Raw genomic sequence first — 12,275 nt, 5'->3', positions numbered from 1 at the left:
CCTGTCGCTGTTCCCTGAGTGACTAGCAGAGCCCAAACTCCCTATGCTCTCTCCACTTGTCTCTTCAGTTTCCCCGCTGGAATTCCATGGAGTCGTCATTCTCTTTGTCTGAGCAGAAGAGAGCAAAGAGGGAAGCCCGGGACACCGCTCCCCCGGGAAGGGGCCAGGGCAAGGGGAGGCGACAAGCTCAGGTGGCCCCCAGCACGTTTTGGAGGAATTCAGCCAAGGGGTGTAGATGACAATCAGAGCCTCTGAAGGAAATGAGGTGATTAGCAGTTGATGGAAACAATGCGTCATGGAGGAAAGGAGACACCAGCAGCTGATGGGCCCCGGAGGTGTAATCCAGAGGTCCTGGTTGTCTGAAACGAGGCTTTGAGCCAGGAACGCCCTTCCTGCCACCCTTCCCTTCTTGCTGAAACCTTTGCGAGGCTCTGCTCCCAGGAAGCCTTGCTTGTTGAAATTGTCACTCCCTCCTCAGCTCCCCCACTTGTGTACCTCCAGGATGGCACGTCAGCCTTCTCCGTGACCCTGCATAGGTGGGACCCTCCTGAGGGGAGGGACCCAGTGTGCCCTCTCCACAGCATCCCTCTTGCTCCCCAGGAAAGGCCTGGCCTGGTCTGACAGAATATGTAACAACCAGTCGGCAAGTGCACCAGGCCAATCCAAGTGGACACACCGGTGCCTGGGCAGGTCCTGGAGGCACAGCCGTGCCAGGTGTCAACTTTGTTTGCTGAATCAGAATGGGGGGGGGGGCAGGAAAAGAGCTGGGGCAGGCAGTGGGGCATTTACAGAGCTCTGGCAGCCTTATTTACCAACCGTCCCAGAAGCATTTCAGTATTCGACAAAGGGTATACTGGTGTGAATGGGCTGACATCAGCTGTTAGCCTGGCACAGAGTCAATGCCCTGTAAACATTTGCAGAGCTAAGCTGAGTGCCAGCATGGACGTGTTTGGTTTCTGGTTCATGATATAACAGTGTACAGGGCATTGGCTTTGCCAGCCATGTCTCCACGGGCAAACTCAGGATCAACTGGTGATCTCCTGAGTTCCAAAAGTTCCCCACTGGCAGCAATGAGAGACTATGAACTATTTCTATCACTTAAAATACATCAGAGGAAATTGTCCTACCTATTTAAAAAACCAGAAATGAATTGGTTTTTACTAAATAGACTTCAAAACAAGAAAAGTTATCAGGGATAAAGAAGGGCATTACATAATGATAAAGATGGAATGATACACAATTCTCCAAGAAGATATAACAATCCTTAATGTGCATGTGCCTAACAACAAAGCATCAAACTATGTCAGGCAAAAACTGACAGAACTGCAAGGAGAAATAAGTGAATCTACTACAAGAGTTGGGAACTTCAACACCCTCCAGCAGGTTGAAAATCAGTAAGGACATAATTGAACTCAATAGCACCATCAATCAACTGGATATAATTGACATCTGTAGATTATTTAATCCAACAACAGCAGAATACACATTCTTCTTAAGTTCACATGGAACAGTCACCAAGATAGACCACATTCTGGGCTGTGAAACACACCTTAACAAATTTAAAAGAAGAGAAATCATACAATGCCTGCTCTCATATCACAATGGACTTAAACTAGAAATCAGTAATGGAATGATAAGTGTGTGCATAAATCCCAAAATATATGGAGATTAAACAACAGACTTCCAAATAACATATGGGGCAAAGAAGAAATCTCAAGAGAAATTAAAAAGTATTTTGAACTAAACGAAGAATGAAAACATAACATCAAAATTTGTGGGATCCAGCAAAAGCAGTGCTTAGAAGGAAATTTATAGCATTTAATGCATATATTAGAAAAGAAGAAAGATCTAAAATCAGTAAGCTAAGATTTCATTGTAGGAAACTAGAAAAAGAAGAGCAAATTAAATTCAAAGTGAGCAGAAGAAAATACATAATAACAATTAGAGCAGAAATCAATGAAATAGACAATAGGAAATCAATAGAGAAAATCAATGAAATCAAAAGCTAGTTCATTGAAAAGATCAATAAAATCAATAAGCCACTAGTCAGGCTAACTAAAAAAAAGAGAGAGGGCACAAGTTACTAATATCAGAAATGAAAGAGGGGACATCACTACAGATCCCATGGAAATTAAAAGGATAGTAAAGGAATACTATGAACAACTCTATGCCAACAAATTTGATAACCTAGATGAAATGGACCAATTTTTTGAGAGATACGATTTGCCAAAGCTCACATAAGAAGAAATAGACAATCTGAATAGGCTTTTATCTATTGAAGAAATTGAATCAACCATTAGTGACCTTCCAAAACAGAAAGCCCCAGGCCCAGATGGGATCACTGGTGAATTCTACAAAACATGTAAGGAGGAAATTACACCAATTCTCTACAATCTCTTCATAGGATAGAAGCAGAAGGAAAATTCCTAACTCATTCTAGGAGGCCAGCTTTATCCCAATACCCAAACCAGGCAAAGACATTACAAAAAAAGAAAACTACAGACCAAAATCTTTCATGAACATAGATGCACAAATCCTCAAAAAAATAGCAAATTAAATCCAACACTGTAAAAAAGAATTATACACCATGACCAAGTGGGATTTATCATGGGTATGAAAGGCTGGTTCAACACTTGGAAATCAATTAATGTGATCCATCACATCAACACACTAAAAAAGAAAAATCACATGATCAAACATGTAGATGCAGAAAAAGCATCTGACAAATCCAACATCCACTCATGATGAAAACTCTCAGTAAACTAAGAACAGAGGAGAATTTCCTCAACTGGAAAAAGAATAGCTACAAAAACCTTGCAGTTAACATCATACTTAATGGAAAGAAACTCAAACCTTTATTACCAAGATCAACTACCAGGCAAGGACACCCCCCTCACCACTCCTCAACATCGTGACAGGACTTCTAGCTAGTGTGATAAGATAAGAAAAGGAAATAAGGGTACACAGATTAGAAGGGAAGAAATAAAACTGTCTTTGTTTGCAGATGACATAATCGTCTATGTGGAAAATTCAAAAGAATCTACAAAAAACCTTCCTGGAATTAATAAGTGATTATGGCAAGATTGCAAGATACAAAATTAATATTCGAAAGTCAATTGTCTTCCTTTATATCATCAATGAACAAGTGGAATTTGAAATTAAAAACACTATCATTGACATTAGCACCCCAAAAATGAAATTATTAGGTATAAAGCTAACAAAATATGTACAAGATCTATATGAGGAAAACTACCAAATTCCGATGAACGAAATCAAAGAAGAACTAAGCAAATGGAGAGATAGTCCATGTTCATGCATAAGAAGACTCACCATTGTCAAGATGTCAGTTCTTCCCATCTTGATCTACAAGATTCAATGTAATCTCAATCAAAACCCCAGTTATTTTATGGATATCAACAAACTGATTGCTACCATCTGGTTACCTAATTCAGTGCTGGGCACAGACAGACTCTTAGTAAATACATGCTGAATGTTTGAAAAAAAAAAGAAATGATGGCTACTTTATAATAAGTACAATGTAATTTGATCAGCAATATCTTTAAGACATGGGTAAAAAACAAATAAAATTGCTCTTCGGGACCCACTGATGAAGACAATGATTTTAGATATAGAGAAACAGAGGCCCAGGGAGGGGCAGGTCCTTATCCAAATGTGACGTGCTGTGCGGAGAGAGAGCCAGCTTTAGGGTCAACGTGACTTGCATTTCATTCTCAGCTCCATCTCTTGCTTGCTGTGCAAATTTGGACAAAGCAAGCTGGCTGATCTCCCTGCACCCCAGGTTCTTTAACTGAAAAGTACGGAGAACTGCACCCCTGGGATCAGGGTGGTGGTGGAGAGTCACTAGGATAATGTACAGAGGGCCCTTCTGTCCACGTCCTCTCCTGGCTCCTAGCCCAGTGCCTTCACTACACCACTCAAGGCTCCTTGTTCATCACTGGGATATGGCCGGTCCTGAGGCCACAAGCACCAACATTTCTGTTGCTACGTCCCCCACTCTCAATGCAGTGGAACAGAAAGGTACATACAAATGCCACGGGGTCATTGCTCCGTGTCCCCACGATGCTGAACTTCTTCACGTACGAGTTGTCCTTCAGAGCTTCTGCATATGCCTTGAGGGTGGCTATGGGGATATTCTGCAGAGAAAGCAGGCAGGGACGGGGGCAGGTTAGGCGGACAGATGGGGGGAACTGTCTCACACACGCAGCCTGATTCCTGCGAGTCTCTGACCAAAAGCTGAATGGGCAAAGGCTTCCAGCTCTGCCCCAAACGGCTGAGATTTGGGGAGAACTTTCTGGTAAACAGATTGAGAAAATCCCTGACAATTTCAGATAGGACCTGCAACTCTCTCTTTGTACACGCAGAGGCTGGAGAAGGAAAAAGTCAAGGCAGAGGATGCAGAGGTGTATGGGGGGCTTGGCCTCCGCCCCAGCCACTGGCAACGTTTATGACTCGCCCTGTTACTCTGGGGAAATCTCTTCCCCTCTCTGGGCATGTTTCTGAAAAACTGAGGTAGGGGGTTGCACTAGATGACCTCTAAGAGACATCTGTCCCAGGGGGTCTCTGCTCCACTGCGCGTCAGAGGACCCTGGGGAACTTTTACAGAATGCTGATGCTTGGCCTGCCCCAGACCCATAAAATCAGCATCTCTGGGGGCAGGTCTGGGCACTGGCATGTATATTTTAATCTTCTCAGGTGAAATCCACCGATCTAGTCCAAGTGCATCATGTGCTGAGGAGAAACTGAGGCCTGGAGAGGGCTGAGCCCTTGCCTAAAGCCCCAGGGAGAACGCGCAGGGCCGTGGCCAGGTTCCACACCCAGGCCAGTCCAGGCCGGTATGCACTGCTAGCGTGCACGGTGCTGAATTGTGCCCGTGTCCTCCACTGGGCATGCGGCAGACAATGCAGGCCCCGAGAGAGAAGCTGGCTGTGTTTTCACGGCTCTCTCATTTCAGAGCGTCACTTTAGCTCCCCTCGGGAGCAGATCCCTGGGAGGCCAGGGAGCAGAACACTGCAGGCACAGGTTTCCAATCTGATTGTGCCCAGGGGCTGGCAGCCACGTAAAAGAAAGCAGAGAAGAGAGGAAAGAGGAGCTGGGGAGCGAGGGGCCCGCTTCTTGTCTTACCCCCACACCCTCCCGGAACTAATCCCGCTGGCCTCTGGGCTGAGCAGGTGGGCAGGCAGCTGGGCCTGCTTCTGAATTGCTCCTGCAGCCTGTCCAGGGTGGGACTGCCTGTCCATCTGTCCCTCTCTGCCCTTGGTGGTCACACAGGAAACATCCAGAGAGATATGGGCCAGTGGCTTGGAACATGTCTTTGGACATTTGGGCCAACATCTCCCTTCCAGGGCCACAGAATGAGGCTGAATACGTGCATGATACAGCAGCAGCGCTGGTCTGGGGTGGGCCCCTCCCACGCGCCCGCGAGCCTGGTGGGCACTGGGCTTTTCCAGCCTTGAGACCCCGAGCAGCCATGTGTGTCTGACTCACGATTTTATCTTGGAGAAGCTCTCAGTGTTTTGAATAACATGGCAGGTTTCCAGAGTCGAAGCTGGGTTGGCCCGGGGTGAACATCTGGGCCCGATGTCAGTCCTCCGATAGAAACCAGGACTCTGGGATGCGCTGGTTTACACTGTCCGCCCCTCTTAAAGGTTTTGCCCCTATTCCTGGTCCAGAAGCACCCAGAGCCCGAGCAGGACCCTGTTCTCTCTGCACAGCCAAGCCTGGGCCGTCCGCGTCTGGGTGACACAGGGCCTGGCCTGGCTTTCCCCGCCCCACAGGTGAAGTGAAATAACACGGACTTTACCCGGATGTTGTTGAGGTTAACCTCTTCAAGTTTCGGGTCGTTGTTCTTTACCCGCTCCAGCGTTTCCTCTACGTCTGTTGAATTTGGCTCCTCGTCCGGCACAGGCTTGTACTGTGTAGGTTTGATCACACCTAGAACGGCAGACAAAAGGGAGGTGGCTCACAGAGGGGGACGGCTTTCCCTCAACACAAGAACGCCGGGAGGCAGTGGCGGCAGAGGTCAGGGACCGTGAAGCTGCGCGTGGCAGGGGTTCTCGGGGGGCGATGCTTGGGGAGACCCTGTGCGGGGGCCAGCCCCCTGTGGCTCTGTCTTTGACGTCCTGTGAGACTGGCGAATTACTCAGTGAGCTCTGAACCTCTGTGGCCTCATTTGTAGAGCGTGAGCAGTCCTTTCACCTGTGCTCAGTGGGCTCTTGGAGGATAAAATGGCCCCTGTGAGATGCATATGGCTTCTAGAGGGACAGGCCATGATTCTTTTGGCACCCTCGTTTCTCTCTGGGGCCAAAACACCAGCTGGGAACAATGCAGTGGAGCAATTAAGACAATGCAATATTGGCACAGGAAAGGACAAGGAGACTCGTGGAACAGAGGAAGGACCCAGAGACAGACCCATGTGGGCACGTGGAAATTATGATCAAGGTGGAGTCCCAAACCAGTGGTTAAAGGATGAACTACGCAGAGAATGGCGTTGGGACAATGGGATAGCCATTAAATCATGACAGTTCGCTCTCATCTCACACAACACATAAACATGAACTCCAGGTGGGTTAACAAGTTGAATATAAGAAGTAAACCTCAAAAACTTTCAGAATAAAATGTAGGAGGATATTTTTATAATATTGGGGTGGAGGCCTTCGTAAACAAGACACACAACCCAGGAGAGTGACAGAGAAAGGTGGGTAGATTCGGCTACATAATATTTAAAACTTCTGCAGTGAGTGAGAGAGCATGGGTGGGCGGGAGAAGCAAGACAGGTGAGGACAGCTCTCCCTTCCAAGGGGCCCCGCTGGGGCAGAGGAGGGGTGCTGAAGCCGGCAGGCCGGGCCGCGTACTCACTGTTGAGTCCCTCCTTGTTCACGATGGAGCTGCTCCCCAGGGCCTGGTAGTACTGCTGGTTGCTCATGAGCGTGTGCATGCCCAGGATAGCTGCGGGCACAGGGGAAGGACAGGGGCTTGCCTCTCAGACCCAAGAGGCTTCTGGGTGCTAATGTGCTGCACCCTAGGAATTTTTGCTCACAGAAATGGCAAGAAACTTGCATGAAAACTTAAACTTTATTTGATTGTTACTCTCATGTCTATTTACATGACTCTCTAATCTCCACACCCAGCCTCGGCTTCTCTAGTCCCCAGCCTCAAGTTCCTAGCTGTCCCCTGATGTCCCACTGGCATGTCCAACCCCATTTGGCCAAAACAGAACTCGTCTTTCCTGGCAACAGCCTGTTCCTTAGGATCACCTTCCATCTTGTCATCCCGCCTGTCCCTCAGGGTAGAACCCCAGTCACATGGCAGCCCCCTGAATCCCCACCCTTCCATATAGTGTCTCTCATCTGTGCCACCTTCCACTCCATCACCTCAGTCCTGGTTGAGGCCCTGTCATTTCTCAGCTGCATTATCACAGCTGTGCAATCACTGGTGTCCTGGTCCCAGTCTCTTCCTACCCTCCCATCCCCCAGCATTCAGCACAGAGCATCCAGAAAGATCTTTCTGGAAATGCAAATCTGACCACATCACCCCCGTGCTGTCATCCTTTTGTCCATTCATTTGTTATTTATTGAGTGTTGGCATTACGTGCCCAGCTCCAGGGGGACAGCAGAGAACAGGAAAGACAGAGTCCCTGCCCATGTACCTTACGTAGGGAGAGACGCTAGGCAGGTACCTACGCAATTAAAAACAGAAGCACAGAGTCGGGTCAGTGTTGGAAAGGAAAAGTTCGGTGTGTTCCAGGAGACTAGGACAGAGGGACTCGGGATGGGAGGAATGAGCAAGTGTTGGCCAAGTTAAGAAAAAGGAGGTAGAACGTTCTGGGCAGAGGGAATGGCGGGTGGGAAAGCCCTCGCTCAGAGAGCCGAAGGCCAGGGAGGGAGGGGCGGAGGAGGGACAGAGATGAATTGGACACGCGGTGGACGGCAGCATCCCCACTCTCTGAGCACCTGCTGCAGGCCAGAGGACACTCTGTAATCAGTGATTCCGTCAGGTTGCCCTTTGGAACCACAGGTGAATCTCTGGAACTCTGATGCCCAGGCCGACCCCAGACCAACTAAACCACAACCTTGGCCCAGGCATCTGCCTTTTGTAAAGCTCCCCAGGTAGTTTCAATGGGCCGGTAAGGTTGAGAGGCTGACGCTCACCCCTGAGTCCTCACGACAGACCATTGCAGCAGATTTTATTCAAATGGGAAAGTTGGATCCTGCAGGGACGTCTAGGATGAGGGGGGGAGTTTGGGTGTCTTTTTCTGGGTGCTGCCTGGGAAGCCACTGAGGCCTTAGCAGGGACTGAGATGGTGTCACTCGAGTTCTGTGACTGTTACTCTGGCTGTATCTGGAGATGTGACCACAGAAGGGAGGGAAGGACATGGGGGCACTGAGGCTGTTTCAGCCATCCAGGTGGGAGGGCGGTGGCTTGTGACCCCAGAGCCTGGCTTCACTGGCCTCCTGGAGCTGGCCCTGCTTCAACAGCCTTGTCCCTCACCCACAGCCTTTCTGTTCCAGTAACACAAACGGCTGCTGCTCAGTACATTCTCCTGCCTCTGCCAATGCCATCCCCATGCTGGCGATGCTCTCTTCATTTGCAGTGCCCGCTGCTGAAGTGCCCCCAGTAGGATTGCTAGAATTAGCAAATAAAAATACAGAACACCCAGCTAAATTGGAATTTCAGATAAACAATGAATAATGTTTTAGTATATAATGTTTTAGTCCCATTCAGTATTTGGGGCCTACTTACATTAAAAATTTATCCACTGTTTACCTGAAATTCAAATCCAACAGACCATCCTGTATTTGACCTAACAACTCTACCTCCCATTCTTCAAGACCTTCTCCCCCAGGGAGTCCTCCTGGATTCCTTCCCATCTCTGCGGGACACTTCCTGCAGTACCTGGTATCCTTATCGCAGCACATGTCTACACAGCCATAGAGACATCTGAGTGCATGTGTACTTGCTCTGCGGGATTGTAGGCTTCTGGAGGGCAGGGAAGAATGTTCTCTCTCTTCTACCTCTTCCAGCGTATGGCATTTGGTAAATACTCACTGATTTTTTTAAATTCCCCAAGCCATTTCATTAGACATGATTTCTAGTTAGAGAGACAACATGACAGCCCTTAGTGAAGAGTCAGGAGACCCAGCTTCCAGTCCTGACTATGCCCCGGATGCTGTGTGACCTTGGGCAAGTCCCCTCCCCTCTCTGGGCTTCAGCATCCTCTGTACAATAAAGGGTGAGACAAGATCATTGGTTCTCGATCATGGCTGCACATACAAATCCCCTGGGAGCTTTCAGAAATATCCGATCCAAATCTCCGGAGAGATATTTTTAATCTCCTTGGATGATTTTGATGCTCACTGGGGTTTGAGAACCACAAGGCGAGATCATCTCCAAGTCCCTTTCGCGTCTCATATTCTCAGAGTCTTCTCCACTAAAATTAGACCCTCCTGCTCACTGCTCAGGGGAACGGGCAGGGAGAGAGCCAGCTGAATTTTTCCAAGCTCTTGGTGACTTTAATTCAGGCTGCTCTAAGCGGGCAGTGGGAGCTGAGGGCTGAGGCAGCGCCAGGTGAATCCGACGGCTGCCAGTCACGTCTGCAGCTGGCTCTTCGAGCTCCCGTGCAGGGAGCAGCTCCTGGTGGTTCTGGGCTGCTGCTGGGGTTCTAGGTTTGGGAAACAGTTTGCAAAGGTTGCTGGGGATCATAGGGAAGATGTAACCTCATACGGCTGGCTGGTGTCACTTAGAGTGTATGAAGAGGTGGAAAACGGAAAATGCATTTTGTGCTCTGATGATAGCTTCCCATCATGGTCCAGAAACGGGGGCAGAGGCAGGAAGCGCCAGGGGACACAGGAAGGAGACCAGGGCCCAGCCTGGGCCTTGGCACTAACTGCTGGTGACCCTGCCCAGGTCATTTCCGCTTTCAGGGCCTCGGTTTTCTCGCCTGTAAACTGGAGTGTGCCTGAAGGCTGGCTCTCGCCGTTACATAGGACTGAGTCACACGACACCTGGTCTGCTGATCCTGTCGGATTCTTACAACTAGCATCCAGGGCAGGTGCTGCCGACCCCGCTTTCCCAGCAGGCTCAAGACTGAATGGTTTCTCAAAGACCCTTGGGCGAGGACCCGCCTGGCTTCTAAATCAGCATTCCCAGCCACTCCTGCACACGCTAGGTCACCAGCAGTTCTAAAGTTCTAAGATTGCCCTCAATGTTGGAATTCTACGGCCAGATGGCATATATTCTAGGAGGTAATACATGTCAACAGCAGCCCTAAGAAGAAAAAATCCTTTTGCAGTTCAGAGGAAATTCGGGTTCCAAGAAGGAAAGGAGGAGGGAAGGGAGGGAGGCGGGGTGGGGGGCAAGCTGAACCTCCCCTGCTGAGGAATAGCTTGGGGGCTCGGGAGCCAGCCGGCCCTCCCCTCGCCCGCCCGAGGCATCCTGCACGGCACCAAGAGTGAGTGATAGAGGAAGACAGCACACCCACAGCGCCTGCCACTTCATTCTTTGTAGATATTGGCAAGGCTGAATTTAGCACTGAGGAACATGATTTTTTAAAAAAAACTCTAGATCTTCCTCAAAACTCAAAAAAGAACTATTTTTGAACTCTGCAAAAGAACATCGAGTTCTCCTTCCTGTCTCTGGCTTGGCAGGGCTCACTCAGTTCTTCATTCCACTCAGGATGCAGAGAGAGCGGCCGCATCTGCGGCTTTGCCAGCGGCCAGCCGCCGGCCTGGCTCTGGGCAACGGCCGGCTGGAGGGCGTCCTCCTGCAGCTTAGGAATGGGTGGGAGGAGCTGGCTCCAGCCCAGGACTCCAGGGCAGTTGACTGGCTCCAAGATAAGCCACACCCTGCCTCTTGTAGAAGGGAACAGGTGCCTAAGGACACAAAAGTGCACCAGAAGCAGTTGGGGGGCGGGGAGCAGTCTGGCTAGGCCTGCCTCCGATAGGAACAGAGCTAGGGGTGCCAACTGCCCCTGGGGGTGGCCTGGGGGTTGGCCCTTTTGAAGGGTTTGTCTCCTACCCTGATTCCTTGTTGGGTCCTGCCCCACCGGAAGGGTCCCTAGAGGTGAGCCAGGATCACATCCCTGACTGGGGAGGGGAGGCATTAAGAATGCCAAGTGCTTGCAGTGACTCCCAGTGGCCTCCAGGCTACACCCAAGGCCACATGCCAAGAACTTAGCACTGTCAGGGCCTGTGCATTCTGCTCATCACCCTGCGGTGACGCTTCTCATGGACAAGTTTCTGGTCTGTCCTCCTCATCGCATTCTGGGCCCCCCAAGGGCAAGGGCTGGATCCGGTTCATCCTAGAACATGGCAGGAGTTCAACAATGCACACTGACTCCATGAGCGAATGAATGAACACAGGAATGATGCACAAACAAGAAAACGAATGAACAAATGGGGGTTCATGAGCCTTGCCTTACTCAGGTCACCCCTGAGTCAGTGTGACGCATCTGCTGGGTGTCCTCCTACAGGTTCTGTCATCACCAAACATCAAGCTTGCGGCACGCGCCTGCGAAGCAAGCAGCTCAGAGGGGCACCTGTTCTCCAGCCAGGAGCCGCTCCAGCTGTGCCCCCGCCTGGGGCACTGTCCCCCAAGTTCAACTAACCAGACCCCTCTCTGGCCCCCCGTCCTTGTTTCCTTATGAGACTCTCTGTCACCTGTCATAGGGACCTCAGTCTGTGTTTAATGTCGGCTCCGCGCGGGCAGGAGCAGGGTGCGGGGACTCTTTCCTTCTGATGCCTTCCTTCCCCAGGACTGGTCCACAGCCTGGCACGCAGTGGGGGTGCCCTGGCTGAGTGGTGTTGATGTGTGAATGGGTGAACAAAGAAAGGTGGAGTAATGGCAGCGCTCCGCCTGGGAGTCAAGTCTCAGACTGGAGAAGACCTGCAGACTTCGTGCCCTCCTCTTCCCACCTCTTTCTTTAACGACTCATCCACACTCCTGGCTCCGGCCACGCCCTCATCCAGAAAGGCTCCGAAGCCCCCTTCCCCACCACTCTGTGGTGGGCTTGTCCCACTCAGTGCTCCAGCAAGATGTCCCACCTCCATCTCTTGCAGCATCTTTGAAATGGACTCAGGGCAGAGCAGCTCTCCTTGCAGCCACCCGGCTCTGTTTTCTGGTGCCTCAGGTTAGAACGCCTGACACCACCTCGGCATTTGGGCCTCTGACCCAGCACTGGGAACAGCTGGTCTCTCGGAGGAGCCACATCTCAGACATAGTCCCCCTGCTCCACCTCAGCCCTTGGCCTTACCTGGGGT

General features: G+C 50.2%; 1 protein-coding gene across 9 annotated transcripts in view; it reads right to left on the bottom strand.

Moving 5' to 3' along the window:
- Window positions 1–12,275, bottom strand: part of TMOD1 (tropomodulin 1) — an 83,016-nt gene that overhangs the window by 20,829 nt on the left and 49,912 nt on the right. For 4 of the 9 annotated variants that reach the window (XM_070595846.1, XM_070595852.1, XM_070595845.1 and 1 more), the window contains exons 5-7: window positions 6,877–6,966; window positions 5,822–5,952; window positions 4,047–4,154 (exon numbers count right to left, since the gene is read on the bottom strand). In XM_070595846.1, the coding sequence (XP_070451947.1) occupies window positions 4,047–4,154; window positions 5,822–5,952; window positions 6,877–6,966 (329 nt within the window). Of the gene's footprint in view, window positions 1–3,330; window positions 3,364–4,046; window positions 4,155–5,821; window positions 5,953–6,876; window positions 6,967–12,275 lie in introns of all 9 variants that reach the window. The other 5 variants (XM_070595844.1, XM_070595853.1, XM_070595849.1 and 2 more) reach the window with 3 other exon arrangements.

Source organism: Equus przewalskii, chromosome 26, assembly GCF_037783145.1.
Source record: "Equus przewalskii isolate Varuska chromosome 26, EquPr2, whole genome shotgun sequence".
NCBI lineage: Eukaryota > Metazoa > Chordata > Mammalia > Perissodactyla > Equidae > Equus > Equus przewalskii.
Note: the sequence above shows the minus strand (reverse complement) of the source record. Positions and strands in the feature narration are given on the sequence as shown.